At 33.5% G+C, this 18,676-nt stretch overlaps 1 protein-coding gene across 4 annotated transcripts in view; it reads left to right on the top strand.

The window, feature by feature from the left end:
• The first annotated feature begins 2,007 nt into the window (after positions 1-2,007).
• Positions 2,008-18,676, top strand: part of LOC124373276 (zinc finger protein 260-like) — a 32,869-nt gene continuing 16,200 nt past the window's right edge. Inside the window, exons 1-6 of one of the 4 annotated variants that reach the window (XM_046831676.1) lie at positions 2,008-2,353; positions 6,039-6,220; positions 8,322-8,452; positions 10,891-11,022; positions 15,829-15,927; positions 16,320-16,357. In XM_046831676.1, coding sequence (XP_046687632.1) covers positions 6,058-6,220; positions 8,322-8,452; positions 10,891-11,022; positions 15,829-15,927; positions 16,320-16,357 — 563 coding nt within the window. In that variant the 5' untranslated portion in view covers positions 2,008-2,353; positions 6,039-6,057. Of the gene's footprint in view, positions 2,354-6,025; positions 6,221-8,321; positions 8,453-10,890; positions 11,023-15,828; positions 15,928-16,319; positions 16,358-18,676 lie in introns of all 4 variants that reach the window. The other 3 variants (XM_046831673.1, XM_046831668.1, XM_046831665.1) reach the window with 3 other exon arrangements.

Raw genomic sequence — 18,676 nt, 5'->3', positions numbered from 1 at the left:
AAACTTGTTACCATTAGGTGTACTCTACGCTTTCAAGACTATAAATGTAAACAAATTGAAAATAGTGGTGAAATTAATTAAACATAGTTGTGCTGTCATAAAATAATTTTTATGTAGAACAGTTTATAACAATTACATGCTCTTTCAAAATTAATCATATTTATTTATTGAAGTGTAACTTTTGAGACCAAGATGGAATTTTTCGCAACTTTAGACACCACAGTGGGGTGTAAACGTACAGACTTTCGAAATAAGAATAGGTCTATATGTTAACCAGAAACCCTAAGAACGTCTATGTAAAACTTTCACATACAGACAGATGCTATTAGATTGTTATATAATTGTATACATTATGAAGAATAATAAACGTACTTTTAGTTTAGGGAAAAAAGTATATTAGATAAGCAAATATTTTGTTGACATGGGATCTGATATGTTGAAAATTCAACCAAAGATAAACACGTTTTAGTGAATCTTATCTTTTCAGTAGTTTTGACTCACTTTATAGGGCTATTGATATTGATTGGGCTATCTTGGTACCTACTTGGCCAAACTTAATTTGACCGATGAAGTTTAATGTAAATTTAATTCTCTTAAACTTTTTACTAGGAATATTTTTTGTGGGACACATGGTTTTTGAGTTATACGCAGCAAACCAAAACAGTTCGAAAACACGGTTTTTGCCCTTCTAAAGTTTCTATAAGGACGTTTAGGTGGAAAACTGGTATACTAGGTCCTTGTACATCTCCAAACAACATTACAAAGTTTCATTAACTATGAAATTTTGTTCAGGTAGATGTATCTGACTGCTGGATTACTAGATATCCATGAGCGACAACTTTGAACTATTGGTGACCAGCGATAGAGCATAGCAAACCTCCAATCATCAGCTGGTAAAACACCATGTAAGAGGACCCGAGCGCTACATTGTAGTGTGGGAGATGATGTAGGTAACTTGTATATACAGGGTATGCACAAAAGGGTGTCACAAACCTCTGTGGCTAATAGTATTTTTCATTTCAAGCAAAACATATCCTATAAATATATATCGAGATGAAATATCGAATTCTTTTTGCAGAGAATCTTGTAAAGGAATGACGTTTCGATTGTAACAAACAAATCATCTATCCTATAAATTACCCTACTCCACCGAGATGATTTTGCCACTAGCGATCTAGCGACAATCAATTTGTTTTTGAGTCGTTAGATCGCAGTAAATTTCTAACAAAAGCTAAAAATAAAACAAAAAGAAACCATAAAGATCATGCAACTCTCGGAAAAGGTCACTGTTTATCGTCTTGAGGCTGAAAAGAGAGCTTTGTCAGAACTATTGTAATAGAGTTATTGGTGAAGCAGGTGTGTTCCTAAATAAAACTTAATACTGGTGAAATAGGGTTGCCACAGAGGCCAATACGTCCCTTACAGATCACTTTCTTTTTGAGTGGCTCAAGTTCAGTTTTCCACCAAACACTCAAATCACCATGTGCAAAGCGAACAGAACGCCGAACGGGGCTAGATAATGCTCCACTGTATTCAGTGTATAAGTAGTCGGTGGAGGATCAGAATCATATGAGAAGGCACTTCCAAATTGTTATAATATTCCTTTATATTAAAGGAGTACTCATAAAAACATTGCGGTCGTGATCGCTTATAGCTCAGCCTTGTACATTACCATAAGTTATTCCGATCATTAAAAGAAATACTCTTCACTCTGGAAATACATTCTACTTAATATCAGTCCCACCTGCGAGGTAGTGAAAATGTAAACTTGTTTATAACTTCACTTCTCTGTTATTTAAATTGTTTCCAGATTTCATTAGGATTACCGCTAGCATCATTAGTTCCTTCGTTGTTCCTGGTTGGCCTTTGAAGTTTTGTTAATTTTCTATACTGTATTCAGAAAAAGTGGCTTTACATTTTTCTTCATGTTATCTGTTTAGTTAATTTGGAATTTGCAGAGAGTACATTCTCTATATTATATTTATACATCACTTCACCGCTTTTTTAATATGTTTACATTTACTAGTTTCCTATTCATTTAAAACTTGTTATTACTTTTGGCTTGAAACGTATTTTTTGTCCAACTCCTTAACACTAAATGTATGCCTTTACTATATGCTTCATAAATGTCAAGGTTGTATGCTGAAAATCAAAACACGTAATGTTTTGAATAAGTTTGTAAATAGTTAGGCTATGTTGTGTATTGTGCATATTTATTATAAAAGAAATAAGTAACATATATAACTTATACATTTTATTAATGTGCGTGGTGTTATAATTTTTAGCTACTGATAGGTTTTTTTTCTGAAATTAAATCAGAATAATTTGTAAGTGTTATAACCTTTGAATAAAGGTAAGTTAAAATCTAGTTAGACCTTATAAGGTAAATTCCAAATATTTTCTGATAAAAATTAAGAAATAACAGAAACAAATTTATAACTAGAAGGATTTATTACAAATGTAAGCTGGCATAAATGCTCTAAAAAGCCATGCAATTTAACTGACAGCTGTGTTCTTGAGTTTGTTTTACAGTTTCAAGATATTAACACTAAATTGTTTATTGACATTTTCTATTGCCACTGTCTGTTACAATTGAGGAGGCTAATACTTGTGATGGTAGGGACGCCATATCAGGCCATATGTCTGACAGTGCTGTTACTGACGGTAATTGTCACATTAACGGCCGGAGCGGCAAAATACGAGTTTCGCGTTATTAACTTATTGGAATCGTCCTACAGAACAAAACAATGTAAGGTTTGACGGGTTGGAAATGAGAAATAACAAAGTTCTAGAACATAAAAAATGGAACAACTGTTCAAGCGCGGAGCAATATTTCGGTAATTCTAAGCAATATATGGGTCAACCTCGATTTTTCTCATATTACAATATAATGTTCCAATAGTCAATTAGAAAAGGAAATGACAAGAATTTCTTGCCGGAAAGCAGTTATAGGGAGCAGGCAACTCATATTACAATATAATGTTCCAATAGTCAATTAGAAAAGGAAATGACTAGAATTTCTTGCTGGAAAGCAGTTATAGGGAGCAGGCAACCGCGAGAATTACCTATTAGTGATCAGGGGCACTGACGTGATCTGGGCTTCAAATTTGGAACTACTCGAGTTAATTTTTTTTCTAGAAGAGCAAGCAGCGCGAAGCGCTGCGCAGCGGGCAAGCATCGTGCGTGATCTTCGTATATACTGAATTGATTCAGGCCAAAGGAATGACACAGATTCCTTTACCAGATTTTTACGGAGATTTTGTATTGGGCGGATTATATTGGTTTACTTTGCTTTCCAGCATGTAATTATGTGTTTAAAATTGTTTTACATACATTACCTGCATTATATTGTAATATGTAATAACAATTTATCAGAAATTTTTAATAAAAAAAAGGATCACGCACGATGCCTGCCCGCTGCGCAGCGCTTCGCGCTGCTTGCTCTTTTAGAAAAAAAAATTAACTCGAGTAGTTCCAAATTTGAAGCCCAGATCACGTCAGTGCCCCTGATCACTAATAGGTAACTCTAAGCAATATATGACCGTCTGGCGGTTGCCTGCTCCCTATAACTGCTTTCCGGCAAGAAATTCTAGTCATTTCCTTTTCTAATTGACTATTGTAACATTATATTGTAATATGAGAAAAATCGAGGTTGACCCATATATTGCTTAGAATTACCAATATTTCCATGTTCTACATCCACATTGGGCATCACGTGACCTTTTGTGACCATGAATTAGCCTCGTGATGACGTCATCGGATGCGGCACCATCTTTGCAAACATAAATGAAAAATAATACTGAAATGAGCAGAATTTTGATCCAAATAAACAAAGTGTTTCTTAAATTTCGAGCTACAAATTAATTAGTTGTTATCGAGTAGAGACGAGTGCCTCCGGCCATCAGCACGGGGACGAAAGAAAAACATCCTCGAGATAGTACCTATCAGTAAAATATCAAATTCTAGAGGGGCTGATCAGAAATATAAATTGAATTGTAATGGAAAGGCAATTATGTACCGCGTAAAAAATTTAATAAATCATGAATACCTCTAATATGAATACGTATATAAATGGAATTAGTAGAGAACACTTACCAATAGTGTGTTGTACATAAACTAAATAATCTCGTTTAGGTCGAAACATAAACTCTCAATATGCCCGACAAAACACTCCGACACACCAATTCACTACGATTGGTGGAACTAGTGTATGGTTGATCCATGATCGTCATGCACTCACTTGATCCAAACTACAGTACACGATATCTAGTGAAGCACTGACTTCTGCCCCGGAGCTTTGAGATAACAGATACGCTATCAGTCCCAGCTGCAGGTAATATTTACGACACACCAGTTCACAACGATTGGTCGAACTAGTGGATGGTTGATCCATTATTGTCACGCACTCACTCGATCCAACCTACAGTACACGTTATCTCTGACTTCTGCCCCAGAGCGCTCAGATAACAGATGCGCTATCAGTCTCACCCGCAGATAATATTTACAGATACCCAGACACAGCACACAAACAGAACATTAAAACATTAAGAACTTAACTATTTATGTATATACCCTCTAAAATCATGTTATTTGTCATTTGCACCCCTAAAATCACATATATTTTTTGTTCAGGAAGATGAGCAGAATACGTTGATAACGTGAAATTCGTGATTTGCCAGGTCGACCTTTAATCTTATAATTTCCTTACTGCCAAGTTCCTCCACTTGCGCCGAACTCTGTTTTAGAACGGAACCAAAAAAAAGTGTTATTTATAATAGGTGTTGTAGCATTTAACTTTATTATATAGCGTAGTTTGCTCGTTGTCTTCATTTCAACCTGACGTAGGCTAGTGCAAAAATTAAAATTTATGAAAACCATTAATAAACTGTAGTGTAACCTATGTTTGACAGTTCCTTTTATTGTGACATTACACTTTGTGTCAATGCATCCACGCTCTAAGAAACATACAAGCAATGAGTAATTGTATACATTTTTGCATTTTTAGTTTTCATTAATTTTTAAGATGGTAGGCATATGTAATTTAAGTGTTTAAACCATTATGTTAGACTAGGGTCATCAGATGTCTGGATTCAGGAGGACATTGTTCTCCTGTTGTATTTGTTCTGCTGCCCTCCTTTTAGAAAATAATCTAAACTGTAGGTGAAAACGTACATATTTGAAAGTATTAGCATCACATTAAAACATTCTTCAGGCTTTTGAATATACACTATGAAAAGTTATCGCAACACACTTGTAATGTTGTGGCATGTGATATATATAGTGTCACTGACTCGCTATAGCATTTATATGCTTAGCTACATTGACACTGCTACCATTTGATTTTATATTTATTATTCTGATTCATTATTTTACATTACATTGTAGGTGATTACAGATATTGGAAAAGTGAAATAAACTAAAAATAATAATTACAAATTATTGAATAACACTAACATAGTCCCTATCTACTATTTGTTAGTACCGTACACAATATAGGCAGGTATGACATAAGTATGATATTATAGATTTTAAAAAGTTAAATTTAACTATTATGAGTACTTGTGTGACCAAAGCTTGATTTTAGATTCTAGCTTGAGAGATGTTTTTCTTTTTCCACCTGAAGTTGGGAAGGGCACCATAGAAGTATAACGGTTTTGAAACTATATGTTATGCATGAAAAGAATTCAAGAGGAAAATACAAAACTCTTTTGGATGTAGTCAAGTAACCAACTACTATATTCCAAATGGACCATTCCTAAAATGCCCATTCGCCTTAAATTAATTGAATTTCTATTGTGTTTGTACAGTGCAGCAGCAGTAGATATTTATGCAATTGGTAAATTTTTAATATATGATATGATAATAAATGATGTACAGATGCTAAAACGAAATTGGAATTATGGTTTTTTTAAGGACTATAAGGTTGATCCTGATGTGTTGTAACTAATTTACTTACATGTCTATATATATATATATATATATATATATATATATATATACCGGTATATACATATATTTATTGCAGTGTTTTGTTTTAGTGTTACAGCTGCCATTGTCATGGATACTAATATGACCTGTAACAGTAAAATAATAGAAGATCCTGGATTATATCAGAAACCACCAGATTTGATACCAGACACATTATCTTCAGTTAGAGTCACTGGAAGTTTAACTATTCCAGAGGATCTTACTCAAGAGGACATCCATTCAGTTATTACTGGTGAGTTTGAGATTTGCCTGAACAAAGTTTAATCGGTCCTAATCGATATAAATAGTGCACAATTTTTTTATTAATCTAATCAAATTTTCCTCATTTTAAGATGGGAGAAACTAGCCCTTTCAGAGGAGATACAGTGATGAAGAATACCGACCTTCCCACACTTTGTACAGATTCTCGTGCATACATTTTTTTAGATTTGGGAAGTAACTATAGATGTTATGAAATTATGTATTGGAGTATGTTTATGCTGTGTCTGTTGTTAGTACAATGATCTTTTGTGCCATGTTCATTTGTACTTATCAAAGTTGTATTTTCATAATTATATCTTTATAGTTTATGCCATTTCAAATTAAATATTCACACCGCAGTTGTGCTATGCTTTTTAAATAAGATTGGCACAATACAATAAATAAGATGCTTTTTAAATAAAATAGTTGTCCATTCCCCATCATGATGTGTTACGTTTGACCATACATTGTCTTATCTTGCTATATTATGCCCTCAAGAAGAATCAGTAGTGAATACTGATTAGTACTAATAAATCAATCTTGAACTCAGTTCTTTTGTTTAGAATTGGCAAAATTGAGAATTAATACCAAGAATATATTCTAGGCGTGTTTAAAAAGAAAGGGAAATTTTGAGTTTGGAGAATCCCATTGTCAAGATTTTTTTATTATGTTTGTACTCATGCTCTAGAAGTATTACATTTCCAGCTAATTAATTAAGTATTAATTGTTACTGTATGTGGCAGCTGCTAAGATTAGACATCTTTAATGACTCATCAATTTTTATTTATTACAAAAATGTTTTAAATTTTTAACAAATCCAGCGGCGAATGGAAGTTGCTTTAACAAATACAGCGGCAAATGGAAGTTGCTCAGGAGTCACTAAATGAAGTAAACGATAATGCAGAATTACTGAAACGTGATATAACAGGTGACGAAACATGGGTTTACGGATATGACATTGAAACTAAAGCTCCATTAAGTTCCATTAGAGGCATTATAGTTAGCCAAGACTGAAAAAGGTGCAGTCGAAGGTGATAGTGTGTATGTACACTGTGTTCTTCAATTTTAATGGCATCGTGCATCATGAGTTCATGCCACATGGTAAAACAATCATTGGGGAGTACTATCTGTAACTTTAATGCCGTTTGCATGAAGCTATCTGAAAAAAATACCCATATTCAATAAACAACAATTCATGGCTTTTGCACCAAGACAATGTATATGCTCACAATTCATTGCTTGTTGTGAATTGTTGGCAAAAAACGACACTGTAACGATGCCCCAGCCTCTATATTTTCCAGACATGGCACCATGTGACTTTTTATAAGCATAGATGACATTAAAAGTGCATCGCTGAAAGAGCTAAAGGCTATACCAAAGATTGAGTTTGAAGTGTTTCAAGGATTGGGGAAGCTCTGGCATTTGCATAATATCTAATGGGGACTATTTTGAAGGTGACAACATGAATGTAGACAAATAAATTCGGTTTTTTATAAAAAAATTAAAATTCCCGTTACTTTTTGAACATAACCTTGTATGCCTGAAATTTTTATTTGTAAAAAATAGGTTAAGTAACACACTTTTCTCTGATTAAATGAAGCTCTAGTAGTAATAAATTTATAAAGAACTCTGTGCTCTAGAAAAAAACCTACCAGCTGCCTATGTTCTTTCTTCGATCATGAGAAACTTATGCGTCAAGGTTCAAGTCTCTAAGATGTTTTTATTAATGGCAGACGTCAAAGGGCATGTCTGTCACAGACAGATGACATGCCCTTTGATTTTTTGATTCCAAAATCAATAGCATTCTTCCTTGGACCAAGAGGAACCCATGTACCAAGTTTAAAGTTTCTAGGATCTTTGTATCATCATACTGACGGACATACAATGACATGATTGGGCCCTTGATAATGAAAAAGAATTACGTAAATACATATAGATACATAACTTTTTCCCTTCATTAAATAAAAAAAAGCATTGAGAAAAGTACAGTTTTAATTTTTTTATAACAATAACTCATTAATAAGCTATGTAGGGATTAAATGAAGATATTATTGGAACATGAAGTGAAAGAGTTTTACTATGTTATTGACCAGTGGCCAGAGTGGAGAACTTCTGTCGTATCTGTGGCATGGAGAATGATCAGAATAACTTGGTGTATATATTTGGAGCCAGTGGTAATGATCTTGAACTTCAAAGGAAAATCATCATGCACCTTCATTTACAGGTACAATACCATTCAATTTAACTCTCAATTTTAATTTATATCATTAGACCTGTTGTGTTGTCTTTCTGACTGTATGTGTACAACTCACCATATCTATGCTGCAAACATTTTTAATGTGCTATGGTATCTCATGCTACATTTGTATTATAATAGCCAAAATGTAAAAAGTATCCATGTGAATACAATAAAGTAATACTATTAATAACTATAGTAGTAAATAAATAACAGGTTATCCATAACAATAGGGACCAATCAGATGATCAGCTAGTTTGAGATCCTATGAATAAACTTGTAATACAACCCATAAAAATCTACTATACAGGGTGGCGCAAAAGTCACTGGACAGTTGGTTAAAACAAGACTAGATGTATTTGAAATTATTTTTTATTACAAACAATACTTACAATGATTTTTTATATTCAAATTGTTTTCCGTCTTCATTAATACATCTTTAAAGTCTCTGGAATACTGTTACATACTCTACGGCATAGTGTGGGATCATTGTCTAATCATAAAATGCGTCATGTATGTAGTCTTTCAGATCGTCAATAGTATGAGGCTTTCGAGAATAAACAGAGTCCTTGACTACTCCCCATAGGAAAAAATCCATTGGTGTGATATCTGGTGAACGTGGGGGCATGTCAATATCTGCCCTTCTTCCAATAACTTTTCTTTGGAAGCGTTCGTTTAAATAATCGCGAACGGCAGTGGCGTAATGTGGTGGAGCACCATCGTGTTGAAATTAAAGTTCTTGAAAGTTTTCTGTAAACGTCATGAGTCCTGGTACCGCGTAATTCTGAAGCATATCCAAATATTTATCTCCTGTCACTGTTCCTTCAAAAAAATATGGTCCAAGTACGCCAAATGATGATATTGCCCCCCAAACACTCGCAACAGGTTGATTCAGTTGTTGCTCTAACAAAAGACTTTGATTGTCAGTATACCAATAAGTACTGTTATGTCTGTTAACTTGTCCGCTTAACTTAAAATTGGCCTCGTCAGACCAAATAATTTTATTAAAAAGGTTAGGATCATGTTTGTGTTGGTTAAGCATCAATCCACAAAACTGAAGTCGTCGATCTGGATCATCTTCAAGTAACCCATGTAATAAGCGTGGAATGTAAGATTTATAATTCTGTTTGTGTAACATTCTTTGCACTGACCTTCGTGATAAATCCAGCTCAGATGCTAATCGTCTGGTCGATTTTCGAGGACTTTTGGTTACAACTAAATATACCCGCAATAAATTGTCATCAGTTGAGACTGTTGTTGGGCAGCCAGACCTTGGTGCATCCATAACAGATCCATGTTGTTCAAATCTATCTCGTATGTCGTACACTGTTTGTCTAGACGGTGGTTTTGATCTAAAGTGTATTCCCCATTCATTAGCACCACTTTTATAAAATGTTTTTAACGCGAAAATCCTTTCTTCTTTCGTTAACATTATGACTAATGTTTAACAAAAATTCTATTAGAAAAATAATAATTCGGGGACTACAGCTTTAAACACGTGTCACAGATGAACTCACTAATTCGATTGTTGTGTGTTTCATTGCATTGCATTGCCAACTTAAAAAGGCATAATTACCAACATTTAGTAATACCAACATCACGGACAAAAACTATTGTACTACATCTTGCTGTTATTTTTTTCTTCTTTTAACCAACTGTCCAGTGACTTTTGCGCCACCCTGTATTATTTCATACATGCCTTTATTTTAATGTCTCAAAAATATTCACTGTAAGTGGGAAAAAAATTTCTTGATTAATTACTTATTTGTATCAATTTAATATACAGTTCTTATTAATCTTCACTTTATGGATTTTTATTGCTCAAATTATGTCACATCCTGCAGATGATTTTTTGTCATTTTCCACTCTCACTGGATAAATATTTCACAAATAAATGCTTCTAGTTATCAATTAAATTATTGAATGTATGCGTTCTGTTTAGTATTGTGCAGCACAATGTATTTAAAACTGTTCTAAAATCACGTACGGTTGCATACCACGCCCTACTGTACAATATGCCATGTGAATTATGTGTACTTAGCAGAGTCTTAATACTGATGTGACTCTCCACATCATTGAATTTGCTGCTTCAGTTTGTCAACTCCTATATGGCAACATGCATCGGACTGGTATATACATGGTACACACACATAGTGAAAGATACAAACAACACATACCATACAAACTCAGTATGTTCTGTACTTTGGGTAGTGCATTAACCGTAATTTTACTGGATTCAGATTTGTTCATTTATATAAATTCTCATTGGATTCATTAAGTGACCATTGCAATTTGAAATTACAAGATGAACTTTGCAGTGCAATGGTTTACAGAACCATTACAGAATTAATAAAAATAGTGTAATAATAGACAAAGAGATTTATTTATATACTGTTCGATCTGATCCCAAACTGTATATGATATAGGTGGACAAAGATGATCAGCTGCCCCAGCAAGTTTGTAACAATTGTGTCTGCCACCTCAATATCTGCCACCAGCTGTTTGAAATCAGTCATGCTGCTAACTCGAAGTTGCGCCAGTTGTTCCTTCTTCCCCAGGTACTGAGTATGTGCTTAGAGATCCAAAATGTTTTATTCCAGTTATTCGACCACATTATAATAAGGTTTCGTAATTTATTTTGTTTCTTGGTTGTATTTTTAACTTAACTTTAACACAACTGTTTAAAATGTATAATTCTAGAAATAAACATTTTATTGGAAAACTAAAATTGTACTGTAATAATTTAAGTGAAGTAATATAACTAATTTTGTTAACAGACAAAACTTTACTGGTTATGTTAATTCAGCACTAAATGTTTTATTCCCACTTTTAAGGATTTATATTGCCACACAGCAAGTATCCAGCTGTGGAATAATATACCCTAAGATTCCATAATCTTATACCACTTAGCCATCATTAATTTCTAGATTATTCAAATAAGCACCACCATTAAGGGCAGGATGGGAATTCAGTGCATTTCTTTATTTGAAACTGAACGACTCAATTTATATTATATGGGTTTGAATTAATAGGGCTGAAAGTCATTGATTAATACGAGGGTCGTCCATAAAGTAACCGCCGTTTGGGCGTGGCGCGATAAGTAGTGGGGGTAGCGCCGCCATTCTCACATCGGTGTGCGCAGCCGTTCAGTACGCTTCTAGCTGTGCAAGGGAGAGCATCGTGCGATCGCGCGTTCTTTTGGTACAACGTAAAAACATGAGCGCCGTGATAGAAAATTCCGCCACGTGTGAAGTGCGTGGTGTAATAAGATTTCTGTGGTCTAAAAGTTACACAGCATCTGAAATTCATTGTGAATTGAGTGCGGGTGTATGGCCCAAACATTATGAGTGAAGGTGTAGTCCGTCAATGCAATGGGGTCATACCGCTTCGCCAAGCAAGCCGAAGAAAGCTCGCCAATCTTTTTCAGCGAGAAAATTGATGGCTACAGTTTTTTGGGATGTTAAGGGCATCTTGCTCGTTGAATTTATGGAGCGTGGTACGACCATTACAGCTGCAGCTTACTGTGAAACCTTAAAACGGCTACGACGAACGATTCAAAACAAGTGTCGTGGTCTTCTGACATCTGGTGTTGTGTTTGTCCATGACAACGCCCGCCCTCATACAGCTCAAAGAACGACAGAACTTTTGAAAAAGTTCAAATGGGACGTTTTTGACCACCCCCCCTACAGCTCGGATTTGGCTGTGATCAGCCATGCATCTCGAAGGTTTGCGAGTGATGAAGAGCTTCAAAACGCTGTAACATGTCTGCTACGTTCTCAGGCGGCAGATTTTTTTTAAAGACGGAATTTAAAAAACTGTTAAAAGATATGATAAGTGCTTGAATTTGTATGGTGAATATGTAGAAAAGTAGAGAAAAGCTGCAGTTTTAACATTTATATAATAAAATTTTTGTATCTCAACTAGTTTATTTTTTATTTCAAAACGGAGGTTACTTTGTGGACGACCCTCGTACTAATGCATAGGAAAATCCGCAGGCTTTCCTTGAAAACTTCCTTTTAAGAGTCCACTAATTTGAAATAAACATTTAAACGCGTATAAAAGTACACATATTACGAAATTTATAATTTCACTGTAATCTTTCTAAAAAAACTAAATAAAAATTATCATAATGTAGTAATATTTTTTAAATTATCAATGTATATAAATAGCGTCAAATATTATAAAATACAGATATCTAAAACTACAGTATGTATTCTAAAAAATAATATTTAATTTACATTCTCAATCTAATTGTTGGCTCTATTATTTACTTTCATAAGTACCAATTAATTATTAAATACTTTATTTGTAAGATATCCCATTTTAAATTTGCCATAATTAATTTTATGTTTTATCCTGAATTTAAGAATTTTTTGCTCATGTAATCTAATTTTATATCATAAAAGGTTAATTTTTTTTATATTAGTACTGACTTTATTCTAAGTAAGAGGCATGTTTTTAAAGTAAGTACCGTTTTTAAATTACGCCTCCTCAGCGCTGCAGTTGCCGTTTAGCGTATATGCAATTGACATTCATCGTCAAATCAGTGAAGTTTATGGTGAAAACATTATGGATGAAGGAATGGTGCGGAAATGGGTTAGGGCCTTCAAAGATGGCCGCACAAACGTTCCATGATGAGGAACGAAGTGGGCGACTTTCAGTCATTACCGATGATCTCATTCAAAAAGTGGACTGTAAAATGAAAGAGAACAGACGGTTCACAATTTCGTCCTTAGCTGAAAAATTTCCTGCTGTATCAAGAAGTGTTCTCTACGAAATTGCGCCGAACGTTTAAATTATCGGAAACTGTGTTCACAGTGGGTACCGAAAATGTTGAATGATGAGCACAAAACCAAACGATTGGGCAGTGCGTTGAGCTTTCTCGAGTGTTACAGTAACGAGGGCGATTTTTTAAGCCATGTCGTTACAGGCGATGAAATGTGGGTAGCCTATGCGTACATTAAACCATTACACCAGAATCAAAACAACAGTCAATGGAATGGCGGCATTCAACATCCCCTAGGAAAGTCAAATTCAAACAAACAATTTCTGCCCAGAAAATCATGTGCACTGTCTTTTTGGACAGACAGAGTGTGTTATTGGTCAATTTTCTGCCTCGCGGTGTGAAACTATTAATGCAGCCACGTACTGTGAAACTTTAAAAAAACTGTGCCGCGCAATTCAAAACAAAAGGTGTGGCATGCTGAGTGCAGGCGTTGTTTTGCTCCACGATAATGCTCGTCCAAATTCAGCAAATCAAACGCAAGAGCTCATCACTTCATTTGGCTGGGAACAATTGGACCACCCTCCATACAGTCCTGATTTAGCGCCTAGCAACTACCATTTGTTTCTGCACTTGAAGACGCATTTTGTGGGGAAGCGCCATTCCAATGATGAAGAAGTAAAAACGTCTGTGCAACAGTGGTTGTCCAATCTGGCGGCAAGCTTCTTTGACGACGGCATACAAAAGCTGATCCCAAGATACAACAAGTGCCTTAATAATAATGTAAATTATGTAGAGAAGTAGAGGAAAGAATACTCTTTCAGGTACATAAAGTTTTGTTTGAAAAATCTGCTTGTTAATTTTTTTATATCAAAACGGTACTTACTTTAATTAAAAACATGCCTCGTATTATAGCTATGTAAGGGCTATTAACCCTTTGACTGGTGGGTTTTTTCTCACTAAGAGTATTTTAAAGTTTTTTTTACATTTTAGATTTTGTTTTTTTAGGTGATTTGGGTTTACTGTAGTAGATGTGTTAAGAAAAACACTCATTTAAAACGTTTTTGAAACTGTTTTCTATTTATACAGAAATTAGTTTAATTATACACAAAAGCTATTATATTTACAAAATATGAGAATAGGATAAAATATTCAGTATTTTCTCATAAACATACTAAGGCACAGGTTAGTAACAGTACACAAGTCACTTTAGAAATCTTTGATGGTATGAAACACTAAAAAATAATCAGACACTCAACCGGAACATCACAATCACAGCACATCCATGTTGTGGCACCGCTGCTCGCTGACTCTGGTCTATCTGCACACATGCCATGCTCTCCTCAGCTTGTCCTTCTTATCTGTAGCAGGGATGGTGGTGGGAAAATGCTGAGCAGTGAGTTTTAGGGGAGCATCTTAGCAAAAATTTGTCTGTAAGTCTTTCTCGCGTCATTTTATGTAATCAGTAATTACACAAACACCGACATTTATTTACTCACGGTAAACATAAAAAAACATTTAAAATCAAGGTAATTGGTAACATAAAAGTGAAGTTACAACCTGTATTCATTACACAAACAGAAATAGAATCAGCTGATTACTTGGAACAACTGATTGAATACTGTCACATAGCTTGAATATCATCAATTGGGCTGGAAAGAAATAAATAAAAGAGCAACTGTGATCTAGTGGGAATGACAAAAACTACTTGAGAGTATTTCTTATTTATTCCGCTATATCACATTCATATTCAGGCAAGAGATTATTCATCATGAAACATTATTGTGAAAACGGTTTAGCACCATAGCGCTTCCCGCATGGTTATCGGGATTACCACTGTAGGAATTCGTTACAGGATTACTAGTCAAAGTGAGATTAAACATAATTTCTCTTTCTACATATCTTATCATTTCCATAACATACAAGCTTTTTGCTGAATTAATGTCATTTTACTCACATTATTACAGGTTCTATTTTTTTTTTTTTTTTTTTTTTTTATATATATAAATTGTGTTTCCACAGTTTGTTTTCTGTTCTTAAGATAGGAATTAAAACAATAGTGTTATATTGGTGTATACCTAGTTCTTTCACTAAGGCACTTGACAAATCCAGAAAAATATTACATTTGTTTTTTAAGATGCAGATAAACTGAATTAATCAATTTTCAATAAACTCAGTTGTAATAATGGTTGATTTTCCTAGCAAAAACCCTATGCTGTTCCTATCTAGTAATTTACTGGAAGGTTTAAAAATATAAGAAGTTGATTGTAGACAAAAGTTTGTAAGTATTTGAAATTAAAGGGAGACTGGAGCCAGTCTTATGTATTACAAAATACATCTTTTATATTACCCTTTTATACAAATTTGGATAACTATGTTTTTACTTTAGCAGGAAAGTGACCTGATATTGTGCAGCGCTTATTAAATGTGATAAAAGTTTTTTTTTAGAAGGAATGATCAAGAAACAGTGAAAGACCTTTCAATAGACACTACTATATTTAAATTAAACCAAGTAACCAGTTGTTCTTACTGTTGCCTATAAATGATGTGTGCCAACAGTGCCAAATCCAAAATCAAAACTAACAATACTTTCCCAACAAATCTCACAACTTCTGTATTTATTCATATTTATTTCTTTTAGATGACAGAAAATGGAGAACTGTGCCTGAATATGCCAATTGATATCATAACTGACTTGGAAGCCTTACATGATGAGGTCCAACCTGAAGTTCATATAGAGGTAAGTATGAAAACTTTTCTTTAGACATAGTTTTAAACTTAAAATGCCACAACTGTATTATGTTGAAACTTTAATTGTCTTTCCACGACAATAGTGAGGGCAATTGTAATAATAATTTATTAGTTTATTAAAATTGTATACACACCTTGTATGTATGTATATATATATATATATATATATATATATATATATATATATATATATAAAATGTACATTTATGCTATACTTATTTTTACACGCTAACTACTTCAAATTGTCCTTTATCAAATTAAAAAAATATTCTCCCTTGGATTTACTATTACTAACATTCTCAGGTGGTTTTTATTTTTAAAATTTTATTACATATCTTTATAGTATTTTCTGGTTCGTTTTATATGTTTATTTTTTTTTAGGATGGAGAGGCATCAACATCCGAAATTAAGAGCTGTGTGTAAGTAATTTTACTTTATTTAGACTCACACTATATTTTATCAAGCAAATTAAACTCATATTTATTAAATAAATCATACTTTAAACTGCTGATCAAATATTCAGGTTTACACCTGAGCTGAGGTCATATAGAGATTATGTTATGTATTTGTATGATTGCTATAAGAATAATAAAGGTCTTGCTGAAGAAAATTTATATAAAGATGCATATTTAAATGCTAAAAGATGTTATAAAGTAAAAATAAAACAAGCCAAGTTAGAATCTCATGAAAATTATATTCTTAGTTCTAAAAATAAGTGTAAAGCTGCTTGGAATGTTATTAGATTAGAAGCTAATTTAAGACCAGCAAATCAGGAAACAAAAATTGATTCAGAAATTTTTAATGACTATTTTATTAACTCTGTAACAATATCAAATGTAAATAATGTAGCGAGTAACTGTAATATAGCTGCCATCCAGTTTTTAAATAGGTATACATCTAACATGAATATTGAGAATAACGTTTTCCACTGGAAACAGATTCCTTCAAAAGATGTGCTCAAGTATGTTTCTAAATTGAGTTCATCACAAAGTGAAGATGTCTATGGTTTCTCCAACAAAGTAGTCAAGGAAATAATAGATATTATTCTAGAGCCCTTAACACTTCTTTTTAAACATGATGCTTGAGCAGAGTGTTTTTCCAGATATTCTAAAAGTTGTCAAAGTTGTACCTATTTTTAAGAAAGGAGATAAATTGTGCCCCTCTAACTATCGCCCGATATCATTAGTTCCTATATTTAGTAAGGTCTTTGAGTGCTGTATAAAAGACCAACTGTACAATTACTTTGCTGAGGGAGAACTACTATGTAAGGAGCAGTTTGGTTTTTTACCTGGTAAAAACACTATCAAAGCAGTTGAATCAGTTGTTGAAAAAATCTTAAGAAGTTTTTAGCCACTTTAATTGACTTGTCAAAAGCTTTTGATAGTATATCTCATGATCTGCTTTAAAAAAAAACTTCATTGTTACGGTATACAGGGTAAAGAATTGAATTTAATGACCTCCTATCTAAGTAATAGGAAGCAAATGGTAGCTCAAGGTTCTGACGTATCAAAGCTCAAATCAGTTCAAATGGGTGTCCCTCAGGGCTCGGTCCTGGGGCCTTTTTTGTTTATTGTAGCTATGAATGATTTTGCTTTTAGTGTACCCTGTATGTCCGTTTTATATGTGGATGATACAACTTTACTCAATTCTGGTAAAGACTTGATTAGCTTAGACTTGGTGCAAGGTAATGCCATGAGGGTAGCTTGTGATTGGTTTAGAGCAAATTTCTTAAATGTAAACAATAGTAAAACAGAGAATATTTATTTCAGTTTAAGAACTGCTGTAACAAGTGGAAGTAAATCAGTTAAACTGTTAGGGGTACATTTGGATGACAGGCTTAGTTGGGATACTCATACAAGTAGTCTATGTACAAAGCTATCTAGAGTAACATACTTATTACTTAAATTAAGTTTATGTGTAAATAGAGAAATGTTAATAACATCATGTTTTGCTTTTTTTCACTCACTCTTGTTATATGGAATACTTCTTTGGGGTAATAGTAGTGGAACCCAAAGAGTTTTTTTGTGGCAAAAGCAAGCTCTAAGATTGATTAAGAATGTGAAGGGTAGGGAATCTTGTCGCCCGATTTTCAAAGAGTTCTCCATAATGACAGTACCATCTATGTATATATATATATATATTGTTGCTTAATGAGAGTTAACCCTTTTACTGCCGACGCGCGCAATTGCGCACGTTGCAATTTGTTCGAAAACTGCCGACGTGCTTATTTGCGCACGCTGCCGTTTGTGCGAAAATCGCCGACGTGCGCTATAAAAGCCGTCTCGTATTTGTTTTATACTGGTTTTCAATGTTGTCCAAATGCATCTAAATTCAGCTGTGTTATTCATTACTATATGGACAACATACAGAAAACAGGTTTTATAATCTATGGAAGCCAATTTCAAAAATTCATCACAGCTTCAGTATTTTTCAAGGTATGTTCCTAAAACTTTTTGGGAATGTTTATATATAATTACTATACAATAAAAAATTAAAATTGTGGTAGTGGTTTAATATTTAAATATAGTTGTTAAAGTGCAAACTCAAAAAAATAATTTTATTTTTTTTTAAAATTTTTGTTTCATGACATAATATATATATTTTTTAATGACAGAAAATGTTTAAATTATTTTTTGTAGCAAATTACAACTTATAAGGAAAAAAAAACAAGATAAAGTTTATCAATTTATGATAAAAATAATGAATCCATGATTTTTTAAAAAATCATTACATTTTAG

Source organism: Homalodisca vitripennis, chromosome 1 (genome assembly GCF_021130785.1).
Source record: "Homalodisca vitripennis isolate AUS2020 chromosome 1, UT_GWSS_2.1, whole genome shotgun sequence".
NCBI lineage: Eukaryota > Metazoa > Arthropoda > Insecta > Hemiptera > Cicadellidae > Homalodisca > Homalodisca vitripennis.
This window is presented reverse-complemented; position numbering and strand designations above follow the sequence as displayed.